This window comes from Canariomyces notabilis, assembly GCF_033297395.1.
Source record: "Canariomyces notabilis strain CBS 508.74 unplaced genomic scaffold N656scaffold_3, whole genome shotgun sequence".
NCBI classification, from domain to species: domain Eukaryota; kingdom Fungi; phylum Ascomycota; class Sordariomycetes; order Sordariales; family Chaetomiaceae; genus Canariomyces; species Canariomyces notabilis.
In genome coordinates this window covers 541,174-566,318 of record NW_027041825.1, presented here as the reverse complement: position 1 = coordinate 566,318, position 25,145 = coordinate 541,174, and the positions used below count along the sequence as shown (strand labels likewise).

Here is a 25,145-nt window from a genome sequence, read left to right as displayed (position 1 = left end):
CGCAAGGCACAATCCGCCTCATATTCTGCAATTCGATGGTCCGATGGCTGTTTCAACTCGCTTCCAGCTTTGGAACAACAAATGTGTGCCATTCCATATGTGGACGACAATACCTGGATGTCCTGGTGTCCTTGACTCCTTTGCCCTTTACTGCGTGTCCCACCATGTTGACGGTAAGTTGAATGCGCTATTCGGCGCTATCGATTGAGACGGTCTAGCGCGTCACTCAACGTTAAAACCCGTATCAGCCAATGAAATCGCAGGACAAGAGGCAAGAAACAGGGCTGGCCGCTGGCAGTTGACTGCCTGGCAGTGCCTGCAGCGGCAGGCGGGCATCTGCTGCCAGGGTCAGCGAACCACGTCATCAGCCCAAAAAGGCGGCGAAGCTCACATGTATCTTTACTTTAATTAAGACAGCTTGTTCCCTTTCAAACCTCCCAATCTGTCTTACATAGTTCGCCCCCTTTCTTGGTGTCATCAGATGGATCTCACCGTCCCAGACAGTCCCTATGCCGCGCCGTAAACCAACCTCTAAAGCAAACAAACGGCGTTCCATGTGTCCGAATCTTGGATCCCAGCCAACCATCTCTCTCGTCAACAGTCGGTCAATAATAGGCAAACCACGACCTCTCCCTCTTCCGACATACTACACGCCTCTGGCCCCATCTTGATCCCTCTCCTCCACCTCCAAAGACCTCAACCATCCAATAAACCGGCACCATGTCCTCCCTATCCGCGGCAGAAGCTCAGCACACGTTCCAAACGCCCGCCTGCCGGCTGGCCCCGGTGTCCGCACCCGCGCCGGTAGAGGGGCTAGAAGGAATCCCGCCGATCCGCGCGCAATTCTTTTATGCGTCGGCGATGCCCATTGACGACCCGTTCTCGGCAGCAACCATTGCCGGCGCCGGCGGAGGGGGAGGCGACCACCCCAGGCCCTCCTCCAAGCTGCCGCTCCGGCCATTCTCGGCGGCCGACAACAACGCGCTGGAAAAGGCCTGGCTCGGCCTGGCCTCGGACCGTGACAGGCGCAACCACGCCCGCGCCACCGCCCGCAACAATAATCGCAGTCCCAGCCCCACGCTGTCGCGCGAAAACGCCGAGAGGCTTGCCGCTATCGTCGCACTGCTCGCTAAGAAGCATTGGGAGAAACATGACCGTGAGGGGGAGCAGGTGGGTGCTACCACCCGGGGTGGGCGGGGTCTGGATGGCGGGAGGGAGGAGCCCGGTGTTGTGCGGTTTGATGGGGTTGGCGGTGATGGGGCGGTCGAGGTGCCGGTTTGTTGTCCCGAGCTGCCGATGGATGCCTCTGCTGAGCTGAGGAGGGCGTTTTGTGCCGTTACCAGGAGAAGGCAGCAGGGGTTGGATCAGGACCGTGTGCTGGAGGGGGTCATGGCGCAGTTAGCCAGGCTGAGACTCGAAGCCGAGGGGAATACTGCCGCGGCCGCGCGTCCTGGATCCGCGGGTGGGATGGCCCTACCGTCGCAGTTGCCTTCGTCTGCGGGGACAGGCCCGATGCAAGTTGCGGTGAGTTTGGGCTCCAAATCGTCTGCGGCTTCTGCTGGTGACGGGGGTGCCATGGGTTTGGCCTCGAGTCTACCCGTGGGGGGTTCCATGGCAGCGAGACCACCAATCCTGGATGATGGGATATCCGGAAAGCCTTTCGTGAGGGTCGAGCCCTCGCCCAGGTCAAATAGATCGTCTGGGGTCGCTACCCCAGACGACAAAGGACCGAGGGCTGGGTTGAAAGCAAGGGCTAGAGCTGACAGTCGGGCATCTGCGCGAGCTGCCGTTGACCGGCTGGAGGACTCGGTTGAGGTGCCTGTGGGTATCTCGAGGTTGCATATGGTCTCGCTGCCTGTGCTTCAGATGAAGCCAATCTACTGGTCGCCGGTGAATGACATTGCTACGGTGCTGAGAGCTACGTGGTTCTATAGGGATACCATGGTGCCTGTAGAGCCCTTGGTTGCGAACCAGTTGGAGGCGGGTTATCGAGAACTCCGACCCTGGACAGAAACGTGGCGTGACGAGCTCAGGTCCGCCCTCGACGTCGGGCCGCTTGGTGAAGAGAAAGTGTCACATCGGCTTTGGCCGGAGGGTGCTAGCACAGACAAGCGGTCCAAGCACAAAGACGACTTGGCCCCAGAGCCTCCTATATCTGCGGATCCATTCTGCGCTGCAAGGTGTTTCCATGGAGAAGCAGCCGCCGAAGGGACGCTTGAACCTGTCCACTCCGAAGAAGACACCGCGCTCCCTCCTCCTGAATCCAGAAGCTATTCGAATTATCATGTCATCTACAAAGATGGCTCAGCCGCATTTTTGCTAAAGCCGAGCCAGAAACCCTCTGCATACTATGGAAGAAAGCCCGTTTCCAAGATTATGAAGGGCTTGACTGTCGGGCTACCTGTCGTGCGTGGGTTTGACCGAGCCGCATGGGAGCGGGTCCACGAGAAGCGGGCGGCTGAGCGAGCCAAAAGCCTTGGAACCGTTATGCCACCGACGGGAATGCGTGAAAATGCTGAGCGAGGTGATTGCCCTGGCTGCAGGCTCGAGAAAGACCGCGGGCAAGTCACCGACCTGATACTGGTCGTCCACGGCATTGGCCAAAAATTCGCCGAGCGCGTCGAGAGCTTCCACTTCACGCACGCTATTAATTCTTTTCGTAGAGCTATCAACATCGAGCTTGAGAATCCTGTCATTAAGGCCGTTCTTAGACCTGACCAGAATGGGATCATGGTCTTACCCGTCAACTGGCGCCACCTCCTAAGTTTCGAAGACGGCGGCCCGACAAGCGAAGAGGATAAGGCAGCCTATGCGCCCGAGGGCTTCACATTGAAGGATATCGAGCCCAACACCATTCCCGCAGTAAGGAGTATGATCTCGGACGTCATGTTCGATATCCCCTTTTACATGTCTCACCACAAGCCCAAAATGATAGCCGCTCTCGTTGGCGAGGCGAACCGCGTGTACAGGCTCTGGTGCCGGAACAATCCAGGCTTCGCCGAGAAAGGACGAGTACACCTGATTGGGCACTCTCTCGGCAGCGCCATGGCAATTGAAGTCCTATCCAAGCAGCCCACTCAGGTTGAGCGTCTGGACCTCTCCCGACCACTCCCCGACACTCGCTTCTTCGAGTTCAACACGATCAACCTGTTCCTCCTCGGCAGTCCAGCAGGTTTCTTCCTCCTTCTTGAGCGGGGCACTCTAATCCCGCGTCGCGGGCGCCACAAGCCCGGCGCGGATCCGGCCGACACGGTGGCCAAGGACGTGGTCGGGGAGGTGGGCATGTTTGGCTGCCTCGCTGTCGACAATATCTACAATATCCTTGCCAAGGAAGACCCCATCGCATATCTACTCAACGGGACCATTGACCCGGTCTACGCGGCAAGCCTCAAGACGGCCTACGTCCCCAGCATCAGCACCTCCTTTTTCAAGTCCGTCGGCGATGCGGTGCGGGGAATGGCCGGCGTCAGGCCCGCGCCGGCGCACCCCGGTTCATCTCTCACGGGAGATCCCGACGCGGCCAAGAAGCCGCCCGTCATGCGGCTGCCTTCGCAGCTCGAGCTCGAGGTGCACGATTTTACTCGTGAGGAGCTGGCCGAGAAGAAGGCGTTTTTGCTAAACGACAACGGTCAGATTGACTATTACCTCCGGTCGGGCGGCGGCCCGCTGGAGATCCAGTACCTCAACATGCTGAGCGCGCACACGAGCTACTGGACAAACATGGATCTGATTCGCTTTCTGTGTGTTGAGGTGGGCCGCATGCCCGGCAGACAGCACGCGCTTGCCTCGATGAGGGCGGTCAAGGTCAAGGGCCGGTTTGCGGGTCACGTCGGCGGCAGGTGAGGGTACAGACATATTTCCTTCTAATAATGCAAAGGCCCCTTGGACGATTCTCTAGTCCGGGTTGGATTAGGGTTTGCGTCGAAGACATAAGCATTGCATTGCATTGACTGGTGTCTTGTTTATCCCGCGCCATTGCGCGCGGGTTTGTCTCGTGAGGACCGAACTTTTCGCGCTATTTGCGCTCTCTGTTTTGTTATGTCTACGGCGTTGGCTTCTCAAGAATATGGCTATGGGGGTTACACTGTTAGAGATACCCTTGGGAACAGCACCTGCTACCGGGTTTGAGCATGCGCAACACACTGTACTGCATTACATTAGGTGGTTGGAGAACTTGAAGGTAACTTTGGGACGATCAAGAGATAGGACAGCAGTGTCCACGAAGACAGACGACTCTTTTGGCCGGGTCGGGGAATCAGCCTGCGCATGGCACGCTGATCGGTACGCTGCTTTTCCCTTGCTCTTGCTGTCTTCCGACTGAATGCCCACAAACGGAGGAAAGTCCAACCCCCGGCCTCACTGCTTCGCACCAGTATAAACCCCCCCCCCCTTCTCCCGGAAGAACCAGACCTCAGTGCCTACGCTCTACCAATTACCTGATGGAAGCGATCAAACATTTTCGTCTCGGAACATTGAATCTGATTTTGCGAAACACAGCCTGTGCTCTTGTCCGAGCATCTAGAATTGAGAGGGCCAACGCCTGTGGACAGAAGTTCGCTATAATGAGTGCAAGTGCTCAGTTGCCGTCCAACGCCATCAACTCAGCCTCATCATCCTCATCCATCTCGTAGTCGCTTTCCTGGTCCTGTCTAACGAGAGCCGCAGTCTTGGCAACCGCCTGCATGTTTAGCTGCTCCCTATCGCGTTCCGCCTGGAGTTCTGTAAGTTCCTTAATCTTCTCTTCATCCATCTTCTCCTGGTGTTGCCTCAGGTCCTCTATGCTCCAGGTGCTGATGCCCTCCTGGTCCTTAGCCCGAAACGGTTGGGCCATGCTCCTGAGGAAGCGGCGGGCGCTGCTAACGGCCATGTCGGTGCTAAGATTGGAGTCAACGTCGAGCAGGGCCTGATTAATCCACTTTGGCAACTGGGCACGCTTCTTCTGGAAGCGCCGGTCCGCGAGCACCATCAAGCCGTAGTCATCTTTGCCGCGAAGAACGCGGCCTAGGCACTGGGCGGCGTGGCGCATAGCGTCGAACGAGAGGAAATCGTTCTCACGGATACGGTACTTCTCGCGCAGAAATTCGAGGCGCGCCTTGAGGATGCGCGACTCTGTGTACTGGAAAGGCACGCCGATGCAGAGCACGGTGCGCCCATACTGGTGGTCAAAGTCGATGCCCTCTGATACCTTGCCGCGCGCGACGCAGAGCAGAACGGCACCGCGTCCATTACAGCATGCTGTTCGGTATGTCTCGAGTGCGAGAGACGTTTCTTGCGCATCGGGCGTCTCGACAAGGATAAGCTTGTATTTCCACACCTCGTCGAGGATGCCCATGCCTTGCCACATGCTGATGATGGACTCCATGTAGAGGTACGAGGGGAAGAACACTACCATTCCGTCCGGGGTAATCTTGGCGAACTCTGTCAAGAGGTTGCCGTAATTCCTGACCACGCTAGGCTCGTTGCGGACCTGGAAGCTTGTAGATATCGAAGCCTGGTCGCTTCCCCGCGTTACAATCATCGGCAAGAAGGACCTCCTTGCCAGCGTCATGCTATACGACTCCTGGATGACCGTTGTGAAGTCAAGCATTTTTGGGTACATCTCCAGCGGTGAGATGGTTCCAGACGTGATGACGACAGAGCTGAACCGGTCAAAGACAGGCTTGATAGCAATGGCGGCATCTAAGCAGGTAAAGTGCAAAACTGGGTTCGGCACCTCGGCCGTGTCCGACTCGTATGGCTCAAGAATCAAAAGAAATCCCTTCTCGTATGTGGCTACAAGGGTTGCAAAGGTGGCGACCTCTTGTAGCGGCTGGTAATCCTCAATATTGGTAAGCTCAAGGGTCCTCACCAACGACGTTAACCGCTCGGCACAGAATCTTAGGGGCTTCTTCTCGATGAAAGTGTATTCCTTGAGGTGGGCTAGGAACGAAGGTGGAGTTTCGGATATCACCTGCCGCACTTTCATCCTTGTCTAGGAAGCAGTCAGCATACGAGCCGAGAGAACAGCGGGTATCGGCAAAAGCTACCTTGAGATACTCGATGAACCTCCTGAGGAACGTGACAAAGTGTTCTGCTCTCCTGATGTTGCCTGGGACAGCTTCCTTTAGTAGGTCATCCGGAAGAGCTTGGGTCAAAGAGTCAGCAACAGTGAGTCCGAACATAGCGGACCATGGCCAGTGCTCACTAGGGTTTGCCATAAATGCATCTTCCTGGCGGCCCTCGTCGGCGCCCCTGAGACCCTCAACGAGCTTCTCGTACTCGTCCTGTAGCTTTTGTTGGTCCGAATCGCGCATCTCGTTGATTCTGTTCTCGAGGTTTTGGGCTCCCCTTGTGGCCCTTCTCAATGAATCCTCTGTGATATCCGTGCTCAGGGCTTCAATGCAGACATTGTCAATATTGTGAGCTTCGTCAAATACAACGATGCTGTCCTTAGGCAGATCCTTGGAGACACGCTCCGCGATCTTGGGATCCAGAAGATAGTGGTACGAGTAGATAATGACGTTGCAATATTGCATCTGTGCGAGAGGTCAGTGACGACTTCCCAGAATTGGGATGTGGGAAAGATACACACCATCCGACGGGCGGTGAAATATGGGCACTGCTTGTGTTGTTCGCCATATCGCAAAATGCCGTCGAAAGTCCAGACGCCATTAGGGATCAGATTGTGAGGTTCAAGAAGGTCGAGGTTCTACAAAGCCATATTAGCGCATGAGTCGAGACCAGAAGTGGAACACGCACGTCGTGGTAGACGCAGACTTCCACATCTTCACCCTTCTCCTTCTTTTCCTTGATGAAGCCAGCCGTTAGACTGCGGCAGCGTGCGTCGACGATCGTCCCACTCTTTTCACGCTTTACAGACGGATGCAGGCACAGATTCTTTCGGCTAGTCAGCCCGAGGCCTCTAAATTCCTCTTCGTATCCGAGCCGTTCTGCGCGAAACTTCATGAGAGCCCTCAGTTCAACCAGAGCCTTTTCGATCTCGGACATTGTCCCTGAACAGACGATCAGCCATGCAAGGCCCGGTTAGGCCAGGATAAATGACATACGGGAGCAGTAAATGAGCTTTCGGTGTGTTGGGTAGAACTGCTGATAGGCCACGATCAGGGATAACAGCGTGACGGTTTTCCCTGTGCCCGAGGGCATCTCCAGCACGCAGTTCCCGCCGGCATCGAGGGTCTCTAAAGCAGATTAGCAATGGATAAGGACAAGAGCAACTGTCTCTGGTCCGTTCGGAGGCTCACTCTTCAGGTCCACCATGTAGCTGAGGAGTAGCAGTCAGCAACCGTAAAAGACGCTGCAACAGGGGCATGGCTGGTTTGACACACGCATATTGCTCTAATGACGCGTTAGTAAGATTGGCAGAGCTGAGGACATGACCCAACATTGGTAGACGACGTGCCTGGATAGATACGAGGATATGGGAAGAGAACAGGAAGATCGCTAATTCCATCTTGTTTAGCAACTACTCGGTGCAGGTTGGATTGTGGAATGGCCAGCTTACTCAATATTGAACTCCATTTTGACGATGTGACTATTTCGTGAACAAACTAGGTACGAAAAGAAATTTCAATGGCGAAGCTCAATCTGCTGCCAGGTGTTTCCTTCGGAGCTTGTTCTCTGCTGGGCCCGGTGGTTGCGATTGCAGCTGCCGTGAAAAGGTCGGAACTTGAACCTGAATCAGCGACACGGTTGTTGCGATTCTCGTACACGATAGTCGCCTATCACCATCATACCCAGCCTGGATAAACGTTCTTCTACTCCGTACCGTTTTGTCGCCTGGTGCAATCACCGCAGACAGTGTCATTGTCAAATGTTCGAGATTCCAGAAAGCGGGTCACGTGGCTTGCTGCCTGGCCGACGTCAGTGCTTAGGTGTGCGTGCACACCGAAAGGTGTCGCTTTTGGCAAGCGCGAGAACAAATCGGGGCAATTGCCGCTGTACCCCGTACACCTTGGCCGGATCCCAATCCATGGGATATCTTACCTTTGCTTCTGGCGGAATGCTCATGCGAAATACCCTTGACAAATGGCTCAACCGTTGCTCTCGGGCACAGGAACCATGGGACGCGGAAGACGGGAAATGCCCCTTCATGCGAGAACAGCCAGCAAACTGAACTGAACCTTGTTTAATTGAAACAATTCTACTTAACTTCACAGTGTCTCGCATTCCGCCCGCGACAGCTGCAAATGGAATGAGATATGCAGTACGCGCTACAGCACGCGGTTGGTGAGGCGGGCATATTCCAATCATGGCCGCGTCCCTGTCAACCAATCCCCATTTCCCAACTTCTCGGCGTAGTTAGCGTACCGGTATAGTCTGTGGTATGCTTCCCACGGCTGAATGGTTCGATGCAACACTGACATTGGTGAAAAGCAGTGCAGCTGTCTCGCTTCTGCCATGGAACGCTTCTATAATGTTCTCCCGCTCTGGGGTAACTTGGTCCCAATTTCGCGGCCTCCTGGTTCCAGGTTGTCCCGCCCCGCCGCCTGCGCTCTTGGCCGGCCGGCCGGCCGTTCTTGTTTGCCCGGGGGCAGCGCCGCGTCCGATGAAAGGACGGGACGCCCGGCTGCCGGCGAAGGCCCGACCTTCTTGCCCACCGTGCCCCGTTTGTCGTGGGGGAGTCGGACTGATGTCGACGGGTCCTGTGCCCGTTGCGCCGCCAGCGCTCCTGGTCCCCGCAGCGATTCCCACGTGGGGTGGACGCCGCTCGAGGCGTCCGAATTCCGACCGCGCGGGCTTGGCCCCCATACAAGCACGCTGACAGCCAAGTCTGTGTGTCTGTACTGTTTTGACATACCGATAGACGACTATCGCTTCCTGTAACCCTACCACCTGCATGATGAAGCAAAGGCCAGCCACATCAAAGACGACTACGGGAGTGAAGCGTTCTCTTGTTATCGCAAAGTTGTTTTTAGCACCGATTAAGTTATTACTTCTATCTAGTGTATGACGATATCTGACTGTTCCTGCAGCGATTATCGGCGGTTTCTTTTGATGGGATGTTTCAAAAGAGGCCAACTGTGTGCGGTTCCTGACGAGGTTGGAGATCCGAACTTTCAGCCCCCTCTGCCTCCCACCCCACCATGCTTCATCTGTATTGACCGCCGCTGGCTTGCATTGGCATGCAACCTTAAGTCGCCGAATGTGGTGGTGTGCCCATTTCATCGCTGACCACATTGGAAGGAGACTCTGACAGGCCAGTCGGTGTTATCATAGCCGGCGAGGTTACACTGAATGTAACCAGCAAGCCAGCGGCACAAGAGCATGCATGGAAGCTTTCGAGAAGGATATTCCAAACGACAGTTGAAGCAGGGGTGTGGCTCGGAGGAGACGAGACGCGATGATCCTTGGCTGCCACTGTTGAACCCCGCCTTACCTGTCTTGAGCCTGTCTCCCACGCAAGAATTCACGTTGTCACGTTGCCGGTTGCCCCGCCGCCCTGCCACTAGGAGGACATGGAGATCATGGGGTGAACATCGCGGTAACCAAGATTTCGTCGTTCCCCACCTGTATATTGGAATCACGCATGGGAATTGACAGGGTCATACTCCCACTACGACGCACTACGGGAAAGCCGATCATCAACGGTCCTGCTAGTGCGCCTCTGGATCCGACGCTTCGAGATATGGACAGTGGGCTATAGTATCTTCAGAGTGAACGGTGAGGGCAGCGGGAGTGCGCATGGAATTGGGCCCTTCCCGCCCGCATAGGGTCCTGGCAGGCGTATCCCGCACCTGAGCGACGGGAACTGCCATCAACGACAGCTTGTCAGCCTTCCTCGCGCAAGATATCACACTGGCCCCTGCAGCTTTCCTATTGGTCAATCACCCTGTCCTGGCTTCTGCAGCCACTGGCAACAACCGCTGGCGGCGCTTTCAAGCCACAGATTTTCGGCAGGCAGGGAGGAAAGTCAGGTGCGGGGAAGCAGCTCGCTGATTGGTGCAAGTTCGATCGGATCCAAGGAACCGCATCGCTCTGCCAAGCACGGATCGGAGCAGGGCGGGCAGGGCTCCTCTCGATGCCGACGGGACTCCGCCGCCGGCAAAGACCTTGTCCCTGGCAGAAGTGCCCACTGCCCACCCTTGCGCTTTACTATGGGTCCAGAGTCCTCGAACCATTGGGCAGCCCTAGGCAGCCAGATTAATAATAACATGATGGGCAGTGCTTTCTGAAACACCAGATTCATTATTATACCTATGTATTCGTAAATTTTCTGACGTTAACAAGTTGGTATGTATCTCCGTTGAATTCGGGAGCAGAGTGTTTTCAAAAATAGAAAGGAGATTTTCATCTCTACAAGAGCTCATGTTGATCGCTGACCGAGGTCTGTAATTCGCGCTATGCTATGGTTGGCAAGACTCCGTAGCAGATGAGTTGCTTTGGGGGCTGAAAGTCCCTGACCCCCCAAACCCCGAATTGAGGCATCTGAACTACGATGAGAGTGGTAGTGAGGCTTCGGGTTCATCGGCTGAACTGCAAATCCTCAGCGAACCTGAGTGAGCGTAACAAGATGCTATGTACTGAGGTCAATAAGTAATCATTAGGCTATGGCTGATTCTTCCGTAATATTAGTCCGTGGTTGCATAGTCGTGCTGGTACTTGTACAATAGATTCCGAGAACGTGTCGTCGGCTCCTGATGTTGTTCACTTGGCGGGGAGCAGTCTCCAGCAAGCCTAGAGTTCTCCCAATGCGATCATCTAACTTGGGAAGGTGGTTCTTCTCTAAGCACCGTATGTGTAATGTCGATTAGATAACGAATGCACAAAAGAGAAACACTCCTCCACCAGTTGTCCTACATACACTTAGGAATACTAGGGGTACTAGGGGTACGATGTTAGGCGCAACAATCGTCACATGGTCCACACCTTGATTTCATTCCACACAAATTCAACTAGTATCTGAAGCTTAACTTGCAGCGCGCTGAAGACGAAGCTAAATCTATTTGTGCGACGACACTGGGTTGGTTTCGTTTCAGAATTGAAGTTGTCAGCCACACTGCCCTCGCAGCAGTTCATCATGCACAAACGCAGAAATAGCAGTGTGGCAGACCTGTGGTGGGCATTAAGGGACGGGGTACGAAGGTACTGTCGCTTAGCTGAAGAGATCAGACGAAATAGCCGCCCTCCAATCAGCGTTCAAGATATATTTGGGCAAATTTCGGCTCACAAGACAGACCCATGAGACCGAGACCAACTTGGCCCTGTCACTCCCCACTTTCATTTCTCAGCACACATCCCATTTGTCCAATGAAGCGGTAAGATACACCCCAACTAGGTACATACATAGGAAAGAGAGCTGCCTAACTACGATACCAGGTTCTACTTGGATAACAGTGGAGTGAATGATGCAGTTGTGCTGCAGTTCGATGCTTGCGGACGATCATGAACAGCGGCCGATGATGAGATGCTGCGGGTGCGCTCCACGCTCGGTTGGTTGCTTGTAGTGTGGCTGTGGCACCAATTCGAAGAGGGTAAAATACCTAGATACATGACTTACCCTTTCCGCTATCAAGGGTGAGTAGCACTGCATATTGGCCGACCCCAACGTGGCATCAGAGGAGGCTGCAGCGGGCAAGAGCATCATCGGAGTTAACATAATTATCCCAGCCAGTTGGTGGCCCATTTTGCTAGGCCCTCTCCATGGATGTCAGTTGCCAAGAGGCACGTGTAGCGAAATACTTACAGTCATGGTGACCGACAGGAAGGAATATCATCACATCCTCCTCGGTTCTTTCCGGCAAGACCCGCAGGGGAGAGGCGAGGAGTTGAGAGCCGTTAGCCTGTCTCAAAGGGGGCTACACTAGTGTATGTACTGTATGTACATGTGTGACGAATGACTCTGGGAGGAAGGGATTGGAGAGCAAGTCGTTGCTGACCGGCAACGTCTGTAAAGATCTGTGGTCCCATCCGAATATCCCGTAGCAACACTAGGACGTCAGACTAGAAGTTGTAAGACCAAGTCTCCATCGCAAATTGGTAGTGCTGACCTCAGCTCGCCTTACTAACATCAGCTACGCTACCAGGTTATTGTAACGGAGCTCGTTTGCCCAATTGAGCTGCTTTTCTTTGGAAGGGGGGTCAGAATCTGTTCTCTTGGGAAATTGGTCGCGTTGCAGACTTCCAGCTATGATTGGCCCTACTGTAACTAGGTAGTTAACGTCGTAAAACTATCTAACCGTGACTTTACAGATTTGTTAAAGAAACAGGCTGAGAAACACACGGGAGTCAATCCAATGTCGAAATCTGAGAGCTTCGCGGGCAATGCTAGCCTCGCTGCAGCCCCTTGAGTCCTGACGAAAACGCGAATGCGCAATCGTTGCACGTGTTCGTCCAGCAGTTGAACACTGGAGTCGCTTTGCAGGCAGTGGAGAGGTGGAATTGGAATTTTGGACAAAACGGGGCATTTTGAACCCTGGGGCAATTGACACTGTTGCATCGCTCCAATTGTCTGTGGGTTTCTGTGGCCTGATCGAACGGGGCCCCTAGACTAGAACATTGTAACTATCATATGCGCTGCAGAAGCGCTTGGCCTACTTTGTAAGGTGAGTTATCCTACCTGTCCAGTTACATCTACACCCTACAAGGTGATGATCAATCTCGGAATTAGGTTAGGGTATTCACCGTTCCTGGCCCCCATGCCTGCCAGATCTGATGGATTCCAGGTTCCCGCAACATTCGGAGGATTTAAGGTGCTGAGGCGCAGCAAGACGCAGGTACTGTACTGTATGTACTTGTATATATGTATATACACCAGATATTGCGAGGGTACCAAGACCATTCCTTGCTGCTTGTTTCGCGTGCAGAAAAAAAAAAAGCCCTTCAGCCTCCCGTCCTTGTGGTGCCCCGAGACGGCCCCTGACATGATACAGCCGGACGATAGAGGCGATTGCAGAGCTGTGGGCCATCGCCAGTGCACTGATGCGCCAAAGCTGGGGAAGCGGGGGCGCCAGCTCGCGGCGATCAGAGTGGAGTCCAAGGATCTCAGATCTTCACAAGGCTCGGCTGTACGGATACAATACAGGTATTTGAAGTAAGGTCGGGTAGTTTCAAGCAACAACACAGACTGCACAAAGGCAAGCTTAGGCGTATTGTACAGCCGCGCACCTAGCTGCGACCAGCAACGGCCTGCCTGTATGGACTACGGAGGTATGTACTGTACAGTAATACCTCCGGGCCACAGCTCGCTCCGGGTGGATCATGCAATCCACAGGAATACCCGCCCTCATCATCGGTCACATGTAATATCTCGTTGGGCGTAGTGTTAGTGTTTCGAGATAATGAAAAGTTGCTTGTTAGGTGCCCAGCCACGAGATGATCTTTCCAGCAGCCGGTTCCCAGGTACAATACCCGTGATGTTCATGCGAGCGGTTGCGATGGGAGGAGTTGGGTGGCTTGTTCGTTCTCGAGGCAGTCACCAAGTGGCTTGCAGGATTCCAAATGTTTCAAGATGGATGTCTTGCATAGAGGTTGCCGGTTTTTGGAATCCAGCTAAGAACCCGTCCCCAACTAAGAGAGCCTCTCTGCCTCTCCACTACCTTACCTACACCGGGCAGGTACACTAGACCCGACAGGAGTTAGTATTGCAAGCTGGCCCGAGAAGTGGCCATTTCGTTTTTGGCCATCCTCCTCGCCGGACCCAATATACACAATACTTGAATGCGGTCCGTACCACTTCAGTTCCACAGCGAGTGTGAACTTGAAGAGCTTTGCTGATTAGTTCGAGAAGCTTTGACCAAAGCTCTACTGTATGAACAGTACAATACCGTCCAGGATGCACCGTCCCAATCGTCTGCGGATACCTATCCAAACTGCCGCGTTTCAGGTTTCAGTAGCTGTAGATCCTGCTCTCTGTTGGTTCCTCCCAGCGCCAGATCGCTTGTGCTAATCGCGGCTATCCCGCGAGGTCAAGGCCCGACTGATTACTGTACGTTCGTGTAACGTTGAGCAGTGCAAGTTGCCTGTCGGAACATGGAAGACTGTGTAGATACTAGATACGAGAGATAAGTTACCGGTAAATACATACAGTACAGTACTACTAGAGTACCGTTACTCGTACTGTCAATTCACTCGCCTCGTTTCCATATCAAGGCAAGGACTCCAAGGCGATTCGAGACGCTGCAACAGGAGGTTTGTATCATAATCACTGTCTGTGTAGGTGGAAAGAGCGGATGTATCTGGAGAGTCTTCCAGTCCAAGACCGAACCAGCTTGCGAGAATTACACTGAATTGCTTCGTGCAGCATTGGCATCCGCGCTTATTTGTATCGTCCATGAAGGCATCCGGTAGTGCTACGAACTGTACGATAAGTTACATACAGTCAGCTAGGTACGGATACAGCACTGTGGTTGCTCTCAGCGGTTCCACTGATACCTTGAACTTGAGAGAAATGACGCAACTTTGTGCACCCACACTCGGGAAGCGAATTACCATCGTAAGTAGGGAGTTTGACACTCGTCAGACCCTGACAGTACCCCACTTTGGGGACTGCCAAGGCCTGACACGATCTGGCAATGTCTAATGTCGGCCCGCCAGGAGCTCCACTGTCAGGGTCTGACGAGTGTCAAACTCCCTACTTACGATGGTACTGTTTGTACCAACTGCTCGCATTCCCCCAAAACTTGTTGCCTGGGTCACCTTGTTGCAGGGCTGTGAGCGCTCCGTAAGCGCACTGCATCGTGGACCAGGAGGTCGGGGCTTGGACCCTTCAAGCCCGAAGGACAGAGCTTCATATGTAGGTATTCATGAATCTGCGAGTAAATTTCTCAAGCTCGAAGGCAGACCGATCAAATTGGACACAGGACGTTTTAAAACTGTCAATGTTGTAAGAAAGCCAAATCGCTGCGTTCCAGGTTGATATGTGAATCCACGCCACTAGGCGACATACCGGCAAGCGGGAACGGGAACGCTGGGGGCGTTCCCGCTCCGCTGTTGGACGGCGGGAGGGCGTTCAGGAACGGTTCCAAGGCAGTGCGGGAATGGCGGACCAGAACTTGAAGCGAGCGCTTGACGTAAATACAGTAAATTACAGAGCAATTATCGTAGCCAGCACTGCAATGAACTTAGCAGACCCAGTGTAAAGGGGTGACAGTGCGAATCTCGGTAAGTGGCGATAGCTGATCACTTGACATAGCGTCGGAGTGCTGGTACGGAGTAAGTAGGACTCGGAGTGCTCAAGGTCCTAGAGGGAGCCGGACTGTCAGAACGGGTTGCATGCGATGTGATTATTCTGTTGTGTAGCGTCAGGCTCCTGTTGTTGGGTATCCCGTGTGCAGCTCAGGAGGCAAGAACGCAATTGAAGTTGCCAGTCTCGAGGAGGAGCTCTGTTACATACATTCTATGTAAATATGATTTTCCGTACAGTACATACAGTAAGTTAGATTGCAATCGCTTGAGGGATAACTTAGCTAGCGTAGGCAAAGCCGGAACTTGAAGCCTTGGACGGTCTGGGGTACCGTAGCTTTACTGTGTTCCTGTATGGATACGTACTCCGTATGTACATTCTGAAATGTTACAGCTTTGGCTTGCGGTGCGCTTGCAGTGGCCAATCGGACATTCGATGTAAACCTGCTCTGCATTATCTCAAGCGATCTCAAGCTGCAGCCGCCATTCCCGGTGCTTATCCGTATCCATTCCACACCTTAACGTGGCCGATTTTCAACGGTGAGAAGCTCAAAAGAAAGACAGAAAGGGAGTGGATATCGTCCTGGCAACGTGGTACGGAAAGGAGTTCCATCAACACCGTATCAGCGTCAACTAATAAGAGTGACCGCGCAAGAATCCTTCGATGCACGATGGACCCATTTCGCCTGTTCCAGGTTGGGGGCCAAATGAGAGCGAGCACTTTTGATCGGGTACTTGCCAGGTACCCCAACTCCCGTACCTGGGCAGAGAATGACCGAGCCCATACACTAGCGGGTCGCCGATTCCTATTCCACACAACATCACCGGTCGTACTGGACAAGTACCTCAATTGCCTTGGCACTTGTTTGCTTCAGCACACTTGATGGCAGGTCGTCCCTTGTTACGTTATGTGACTGAAGATTTTCGTCCCTCCCCTGGCGGGCCGGCCTTACCCCATATCGCCGCTACGTTTGGCCACCAGATCGGGAGGCATGGTCAACTGTTGAGATGATGGCATCATCTAGTTGGTTAACAGTCAGTCAAAAGGCGCCTAAAAGGACGGTGAAAAACGAAGCCAGGCGACTTGGCCATTCAGAGGCGAGCTCAACAGGCGCAAGCGCTCGCCTCCCCCACACCATGTTATGGCTTTCTGCACATCATGGTTGAGACACCATGGAATGGAATTGGTGCAGCCAACCGCGTCGAGCGGAGCCCGGCTTCCCGCTCCCAGTTGTCTGTCACCAACTCACCGACGACCACCCAACTTGAGTTACATACATAATCCACACGTATATTCGTGCCGCACGAAGAGAGAAGCTCCAGGGTATATTTTTTTTTTCCGTTGACGATTTTTGATGCTAGTCATCGAGCAGTATCGCTGCTCAACGGCTCCAGACGGAGGTTCTGGCCCGGGTTCACGCTTCCACTGCTGGAATCGGCGTTACCAAGATATCGCAAGAACTGGGCTAAACCCAAATGGAATCGCAAAAGTGACGGGTTCGCGGTTCTTCGCTCTTGCACCAACAGCAACAGCTCAGAACATGGATGTGGCAGCTAAACTCTGGCGTGACTGGTCAGCACCCCGGTCGCTGGACCCCGCAGGCTTCCCAGTCGGAGACAGAGAGCAGTTCAACCAAATTCTCGCTCGCCCAGAACCAGCAGGGAGGGAGAGAGAGAGAGCAAAAGAGAGAAGGGACATGGCCTCTGCAGCTGTTCCAACAGCTCGAACCACAATAGGGTACGGGACATGTTCCCCTGTCCCGGTCTCTGAATTAGGTACCTACTTTTAGATACCCCCTGCACCCTTGATACACTGCATCCAGCGCCCAGCGTGGGCGCAGCCCTCTACAGTATCTTGCCAATCCTACTGTTTTCCGACCTTGGAGACTGTTCTTTCCTCCCCACACCCCTGGCCTTCTATTCGTCCCGCCACACCTCCGCGAACCCCCAACACAGCTCGCACTAACGTTAACCGCTCCGTCTGTGCTGCCGATGCCTGCTCTACACTGCCAGATCCTTCCTCATCGGGCTGGCGTGCGCCAGCCTTGCCCTGCTCATCACAGTTCCTGGGCAGGGTAGCAGCAGAGACCGCATCTTGCCCCATGTCGAATCCAACTCCCACCCTCCCCCTCCCCCCTGGTCGCCGTTGTCTGCTGCGCACCCCGTCCTCCCCGGTCAAGCTCGGAGTCCACAGAGGTGCAACCTTCTTCGGCCCCCAGCTCTTCATAACGGATGCGTCTGGTAAGATACATGGGCTTGCTCCATTATTAGCCAGGCAGAAACATCTCCCATTTACAAATCTTTATAAGAAACCCTGGTTGTCTGCCTTGTTATCCGCACCTGTCTGTTTTCTGATCCCACAGCCTGCCTCAGACGGATCAAGCCGACGAGGTGATTTCAGTTCTGACTTGGATAGTCGCCCTTTTGTGTTTTGAGTTTCGGGGCTCAACACGGCATCTGAACGGCTTCAAGAACCAAGATCTGTTGTGTCCATCTCGGCCTCTACTATATCTGGCCTGCTTCCCCCCGTGCTACTCCAAACCCTTCTTGACGTGGTTGGACACCAATCGGACCCCAGAACAGGCTGTCTATAGGTTGGATCCCCTGGTCACCACCGTCAGCGGCCGTCGTGCACATAATCCTTCTGTTTGCCCCCCTATCTTACACACATACGCGGTACACGCACCAACCGCCACCCATTTAACCCCCCGCGCCTCCCAGGCTCCCAGGGCATATCATGACCACAATGGACCTCACACCACCCGCCCTCACAAGGTCGCCGTCATCGCCGGCGAATACGTATTGCCCTTCAGAACGATCTTCGCTTGACTACCCTTCGCCTGGCTTGGTAGAACAACAATACAAGCTCTCTTCGATATATGGAGACCAATCCTGCGCTGTGACACCACCCATGGATCACGAGACATCTCTCCCGCCGCTCGACTCGATGGGCCACCACGACTGGAACAGCACGACGGTCATCCACCCTGTCTCGTCCGCGTCTGGTATGCCCAACATTCTGTCCTCCGAGTACGACACATTCGGAAACTATTCATACACCCATGATGTCTATCACGCACACTCGGCAAGCCACGCCCCTTCAATTCATGCCTCCACGCCCCCGCCGACCGGATCCGCTCCCAGGTCCTCACCGGCGCCATCCAGGACATCGATTCCGTACACCCCGGCTCCTTCAGTTCCCGGGTCGCTGACACCGCGGCTCAAGATGGAGGGGAGCTCCGAGTACAGCCAGTGCATGGATGGGCATTACCCTTCGCCCCGGTCAGTGCAGACTTCATTCGCTTCGGACAGCGGCGCCTACGCCAGCACCTCGGGCGGCTATCTCTCCGACAGCGGGTCTACGACGTGGCACAAGCCTGAGTTCCAGCCGGTTGAGCCCGAGCCCTTCTACCCACAGCCGTCGGCGTACCTCCACGATGCAAGGCGGCAGTACCGGATAACGCGGCCACGAAGGGCTCCGCGCCGGCTGACGACCAAGGAGGAGGCCAACTTCCAATGCGAAGTGAAGGGATGCGGCAAGCTGTTCAGCCGAAGCTACAACTTCAAGGCGCACATGGAGACGCATGACGAGAAGCGCGAGTACCCCTTCCCGTGCCCAGTCAACGACTGCAACAAGAAGTTTGTGCGCAAGACGGACCTGCAACGCCATCACCAAAGCGTGCACATGAGGGAACGCAACCACAAGTGCGACTACTGCGGTCGCATGTTTGCGCGTAAGGATACGCTGAGGAGGTGAGTCCCAACCTTCAGATACCTGTCACCAAAAGCACGATTGGCTAACCAGAAGCGATACAGGCACATGGAAGATGGCTGCTCCAAGAGGTTCGACATTGGCACTCTGGATCTCCGAGCCGAGAGCTACGACAGCATGCACCCCGGGGCGCGCCCGATGGGCCCCTTGGGGCACATGATTCCGCCCCCTGGTGGCCTGCCACCCATGGCCATCCCCCCTCTCTGCAGCACCAGCGTTCTCGGCTCTATGGCGCCCTCGATGCGGCCCCGAGAAGCTATTGCCGCAGGGGATCACTCGCACGCCCACAGCTGGGGCAGATGATGAGATACCTGGCTTTCCACAAGTGAAGGCTTTTTTCAATTCTCTTTTCAATTCTCTTTTTCTCTTTTTCTCTTCCCTTTATGATCGGACATATCTTGCGATTTTTAGGTAGATACCAAGCAGGCGTCGAGGAGACGCCAGGACGGATCATGAGGATCTGGCCTTTTTCCATTCTCTGTTCTCCATTTTTCTTCTTTGCGTGGATCGCGCTCTGTACGAATACATGTACTTCATAACAAGGGTGGCACATTCTGGGCGAAATGGGGTGTTCGACTATACATTGGGAGGCTCTTTTGTTGGCTATGCTCATGAGGGGGGAGGAAGGGACAGGCGACCTAACGATTTGATGTTATGTATGAGGGTATGAAGGGCCCGAGGACACTAGGGCTTCGGCTTTCACCCACTGTGTACGTTGCTGGGAGAAATCTGTACGCGAATGCTACAAGTATCTCGGAATCTCAGATGTGTACCAAAAGCACGATCTTCAACTACGTGACTCTACGTTCTTGTGATTTTGCCATTTGTCTTGATGGTTGATTCCAGTACCTTAGGTACCTATGTTCGTATGAATCGTTACGCCTGTCTTTACCTCGAAATCGATCCTTTCGGGAGTTGTGCGGCTAGGCCGAGCCAGGGCAAGGGGATCATTCTCTTTCTCGCTCTTTTGTGATCGATTCATCGGATTTGGAGCGCCTGTGCCGCAGCCTCGGCGAATCAACCAATCCTCGAGACTCGGACAAGTCTCCGTAATGCGCCCCAAGGCCGCTAATGTTAACGGCGACGGGAGCTAAACAAGACGATCCACTCAGGGACGGCCCCCGAATATCTTACCACACCAAACCAACAAAATTGTTTACGAACACTGATCTGTTGGCTCTGTCAGTGTGGCCTTCCATGCTTCAAGATGCGTGGACACCGAGCGACGCAAATTAATTCAAGGGAGGTAGATTGGCCGACGACAGGTCACTACATACATAATTACTACACTACCTGGACTACTTACACCACCGCGGGAGGGCTGCATACCAAAAACGGTCGGAAACATTCATTACCGTGCTTTCGTACTTCGCCCAGCAACTCACATATTCTGCATGACATCTTCCACCTCCCTTCTGCCGTGTCTCTCGCTTCTCGATTTGTTTGGTCGCCCCGCCTAGAGCTGGAAGAAGGCCGCAAGACAGTCATTAATTAATTTATTGGGGGCTGGGTCGACAGATCGGAAGGCGGCTTACCCGGCGACACAGCATCTTACCCTCCCATACAAAGCCGCGCCATTGGGTCAGAGCCAGTTGACTTGGGGAATTTCGCCCAGGTTTACCTGACCTCCAGGTCATTTGGGACCACCCACCTTCGCATCGGACAGCCAATTCCACAGCAGCTTTCTAGTCTAAGTAAGCCCTACGAGTTCCCCGGTTACACAACTCATAATCATCTGTCCGGGACCTACGGAATGCGCATACCAAGATGAGTTAGTGGGACAGACCAGAGTGGTCTCTTCCAAAACAAAAATGCTAGATAGTGCTTACTACACCCAGATGCAAAGATTCTGCACGATAGACGTTGCACGACAAATGCTGCGCTGCGATGATGGATAGAAATCTCGAAGTCATGTCGAAGCTTGTCACGAGCGCAAAATGGCCCGGCGTAATGTCAGCACCGACCCGCCATGATCAACAACCCACATTACTGCAGCTCAATCTCCGCAAGGCTGGTGTGGACGAGGTCGCAGCATGCTGTGGTACTGTATGTACGAACGGGATCTCAGGTATGTATCCGTAACATACAGGAACAGCTACCGGTAATTATGTATTGTACAGTACACAGTATCTTGCTCACCTGAGATGATCTTTCCTGGAAGCTCTCGCCCGTGCGCACGGGATTCTCCGCTGCGGAGCTTGCCCACGAACCCTGGTTTGGTTGGCGGAGACCGGGGATGCACGCGGCAAGAAGCGAGCTCGGCGAGCTCTCTCCCCGTTTCCCCGGCCAATCAGAATCCCTGAGAGTTTCCAGGTCATGAGATTAGCCTAGCAAGGCACCACCAACCAGGCAGCTCAGAGATCGCCTAATTAACGTTCGCTGGGGGTCGACATTCCTCCAATTCTCCCCCGAAACCGCCAACGACCGTGAGCGAGAGCGAGTCCACCAGGACTCTGCTTCGGAGGTCGGACCGGAGAAAACGTTTCGGGGCCAATTTTGCACAGGACATGTCCACTCTTACGCAAGTTAACGCTATCAATGGGCGGTACTGGTATTGTATGTACATACAATCCAGTACGTTACATACGAGCCGGCGCGTGATCGGAACGAAACGACCTGGAAAATCCAACTCTGCCCCCGAGCTGTGGGGGGCAGCCTTGGGAATCCCAGAAGTATCTGCACCGACGACGCCTTGCTTCATGTTCTCCTATCGCGGTGAAGAAATAACAGCCCGTCCACGACAACGGATGCGCATGGCATACACAAATGCCCTCACAAAGCCCTCGCATGCGTCGTATCGGTCGCTTTTCCGTGTAGCCCAAGGACATTGCATATTTCCGGGGCCCCCAAGCAACCCTCGATTCCAGTCCGGCCACGATCGTAGAGTCCTGTACCGGTAATCAGAACCAACGCAGTCAGCGACCAACCAAGACGGCCAGCGAAAGGCTGAAGAAAGGCTGATCGGCAACGGCGATTGGTCGAACAGCCGCTTCTCACTTTTGATGTTACACCGCACCGCAGCATTCTCTCAAGTCCCAGCTTGATGGGTCTGGATCCGACGAGTAAATAATCAAGGTGCCGTGGCATCCGCATTTGGACAGGACGCGTAACGCGAAGCCCCTCTTTCTGCGCAAGATTCTTGAGATGGTCTACCGTGTCTCGTGAGACGAGAGTGGCCATCACGCATCTACAATTCTAAGCGCATTAGGGCACTGACATATCTATGCCATCGCGCTGTTCTTCCGCTTGATACAGCGCCTACCTAATGGATCGCAGTCCCCATCGCGTCGTCGGTTATTATAGCTGAGGATTCGGCTGACAAGGTGATCTACTAGTACATACCGAATTCAGCCTGGATCTTTCTTCGGAGTTGCCATATTGCAAATCGAGTCTTACAGTACATACAAAGAACGGAAGCGAAAGGATGGTGCGTGCTCAGCATGCATTAATTGCCAAAACGCTTGGTAGAGCAGCACTCGTGCAATCAATATGCCCGTCGGGGGAATTGCCGCTCTGTTCCCGCTCCGGTGCCACAGTTGCCCTCCCAAGCGGCCTCGTCTGTCACTCCGAGTGCAAGAACGAACTACGTCGTCGACGTCCCCAGTGTTGCTTGTTCATTCGGCCAGCATTTAGATGCCGATTAGAGCCGGCCGGTGGAAGAGGACCCGCAAGCACGGGTCACGGAGATGGACGGACGTAGTGTACCTTGCCGCCTGCTGTGCCGCTGGCTAAGGAGCGATTTCGTGCATAGCACGTGGGCTAGTGGCCGTCAATCGGCATGTGCTGGGACGAGTCATTTTCCTAGGTACTTTTTTCTTCTCCTTTTCCTTTCTTTTCCTCTGAGGTAAACAGCGGCAAACAAATCACAAGCCGCTGACCACCGGCATCTTGCAAGGTCACCGGCTCAACTGTCCTCCGTGTCCGGTCCGGATGACCGGAACGGCCGCACCCACCTACACGGGAGTCGATCGCGCACAAACGGCGCCCTGAGAGAGAATGCGAACTAAGAGTTGCAGGATAATATCTGCAGGATCTAATATATGACGCATTAGCAACGGGTTTTGCCTTCATCCACTACTCGTTTTTTTCTTCAGCAAGATTGTTGCACAGGTCCCGCAATGCATGGCAGGCCGGCCCAGGGAATTACAGCAGTTCGGCGACCCCGAGAATGGGGTAGCATCGCCCTATCCACCGGGCGGGGAGCAAGAAAGACAAAACAGTCGCCATGCTGATGTCAGTTCGACTGCGATCTCTCCCTTACCCGAAAGGAAGTGTCTCGTCAGGATGATCATGGTGCCGACGAGGCGTTTAGGGACGCATACAATACAAGGATGAAGTAAGGTAAGCATTGTTTACCCCAGAATATAGGGCAGAATTGCTGCAGTCGCAGTCGCAGGTTGGCCGCCATGGCAGAAGATTCAGCTTCCCACCTGTTAGGCCGCTGGAGCATCATACTAAGCCTACAATATCATCCTTCACATATAGAGTTCTGACACGCAGGAGAGCTGTCAGACGGGAGCATCCCAAGAAGGGCAGAGCTGACCTCCCGTCTGCATCTGGACCCCGCGGAGGTGAGAAGTATGTACTGTAGAGGACTAATGGCTGCTCAGCCCCCTCGTTCCTTCTCTTTCCATAATCTGCGTTTCAGAGCAAGAGCACACGACCTCTGCATCATCCTTGAGTTGACGATTGGGCTGAGGGGATGATGCTGGGCGTCTTTGAGCTCCCGCAATAAGCAACAGCAGTCCTGCCGCGCCAAGTAGGAGACTCAACTGTACAGCACACTATGTATGTAGTGTTGTATGTAGGTAAGGTATGCAGCTCCCCACCAAGGTGGCTTACTCCCACCCGGTACATACTCCGACTACACTACCCTACACTACCTGTCCTCCTCATTTTCTTTTTTTCTTTACACTGTAGAGCTTCAGCCGGTCCTGTGGACATTGCTTTGCCGAAGAGCGCCATGTCCCTCGGCCCGGGGAACAGCCACACACACAGCCGGGCACCGGCTGCCGAGCCGTCTCGTCAACGGCTGATGCAGAGTCAAAAAGTCAGAGTCGCAGTCGGCGAAGAGAATTGCCCCGGCTCTTATGAAGGGCCGCCAGCTCGCCGGGAGAGAAAGAAAGAGAGGCAGAAGAGTCTTCTCAAAGTTGTATGAGTAAGATTCTGTCGAAGGAGGCTGGCGAATAACTTAGCTTAGGGATGCCTTCAAGTTGTAATCACACTACGCCCCCAACTACATTACTAACCAGATAGTACTGTCTTCCTGCTGCGCTGTACGCAATTGGTGGATTTGGAATCAAACCCTCGGATTTCACTCGTTCGCATTTGATGAGTTGGGTCCTGTCAGGCATCTCTAGCATCTTTGTTTGTCCCACCTGGCTGACGTGACGTGCATGCTGATACAGTCATCCTCACCTAAGGTGTAGGTTTCTACCGCCGTATCTTACGTAGCATCATCATTTCGAGGCGACTGGACTGGAACGTGTTGATGAAGTTGTTGTCGGTTTAGATTGCGCTTTTTGCTGTGTCCGGTAGGTTCACACCACAAACGACTACCTAAGCTATGAAGCAGCGTAGTACTTTAGTTGCAGGAACAGCTCAATCTATTCGCCTTGGTACTTACATATGTACCTAAGGTAGGTACAGTATGGATATCGCCATCGCGCTTCATCAGACCCCGCCTGCTGCAGGTCGGCGGCTGCAGTTGCTTCTAGAAGGCCTGAAGGATCACCCCTTCCCCCCCAAAGGTCGGATTGGGGTCCGAAGCCTTCCCCTATCTAATCTCTGCCCATGTCCGGGAACGGCAGGTGCCAGTGGTTGATCGCGCTTTCGCTAGAAGCGCGGCAAAGTTGGCGTTGCTCTTTGGAACTTGAAGTGAGCTAACAGTACTGTTGTATCTACTGTACCATTCGCTTTCTGGTTTGGTTCGGTTTTCTTGCTCTCTGCTTTCATGTCGGTCTTTTCCCCACGGAACGACCGGGGTGAAGCGGAGATTTCCCCCTCTTGGTGGGAGAGAAAGGCACGATGGTGGTGGGGGCCGAGTACATACACTACACTTGTAGAAGGGTAGTGTACGGCGGTATATCCGGTGTTGACCAACTTTACATGGTGAACAAGCAGGTGAAGCACAACCGGTCTTGCTGTCAACTGCGTAGTGGATTCAACTTGCTTGGTTCCTTGGGGGGTAACTGGTATTACACATCTAGTCACCCCTTTTCCGTCCCCTGCCACGGAGCTGCCATCAGCCACC

At 54.0% G+C, this 25,145-nt stretch overlaps 3 protein-coding genes across 3 annotated transcripts; 2 read left to right on the top strand and 1 right to left on the bottom strand.

Annotated features, from left to right (window-relative positions):
• Positions 1-415: 415 nt before the first annotated feature.
• On the top strand, positions 416-3,843 carry N656DRAFT_746834 (uncharacterized protein; the record flags this gene model as incomplete). The annotated part of the gene is made up of 2 exons (XM_064812931.1): positions 416-3,447; positions 3,556-3,843. The coding sequence occupies exons 1-2, from the start codon at positions 721-723 to the stop codon at positions 3,841-3,843; spliced, it is 3,015 nt and encodes a 1,004-aa protein (XP_064673188.1). The 5' UTR covers positions 416-720.
• Positions 3,844-4,090: 247 nt separating this feature from the next.
• On the bottom strand, positions 4,091-7,829 carry N656DRAFT_775541 (putative excision repair protein rhp3). The gene is made up of 10 exons (XM_064814457.1): positions 7,502-7,829; positions 7,400-7,440; positions 7,326-7,335; positions 7,242-7,261; positions 7,047-7,178; positions 6,739-6,992; positions 6,572-6,688; positions 6,185-6,515; positions 6,027-6,124; positions 4,091-5,971 (listed from the first exon to the last, which is right to left on the bottom strand). The coding sequence occupies exons 1-10, from the start codon at positions 7,516-7,518 to the stop codon at positions 4,577-4,579; spliced, it is 2,415 nt and encodes an 804-aa protein (XP_064673187.1). The 5' UTR covers positions 7,519-7,829; the 3' UTR covers positions 4,091-4,576.
• Positions 7,830-17,690: 9,861 nt separating this feature from the next.
• N656DRAFT_388507 (uncharacterized protein) lies at positions 17,691-19,371 on the top strand. The gene is made up of 2 exons (XM_064809486.1): positions 17,691-18,873; positions 18,937-19,371. The coding sequence occupies exons 1-2, from the start codon at positions 17,858-17,860 to the stop codon at positions 19,193-19,195; spliced, it is 1,275 nt and encodes a 424-aa protein (XP_064673186.1). The 5' UTR covers positions 17,691-17,857; the 3' UTR covers positions 19,196-19,371.
• Positions 19,372-25,145: the final 5,774 nt, after the last annotated feature.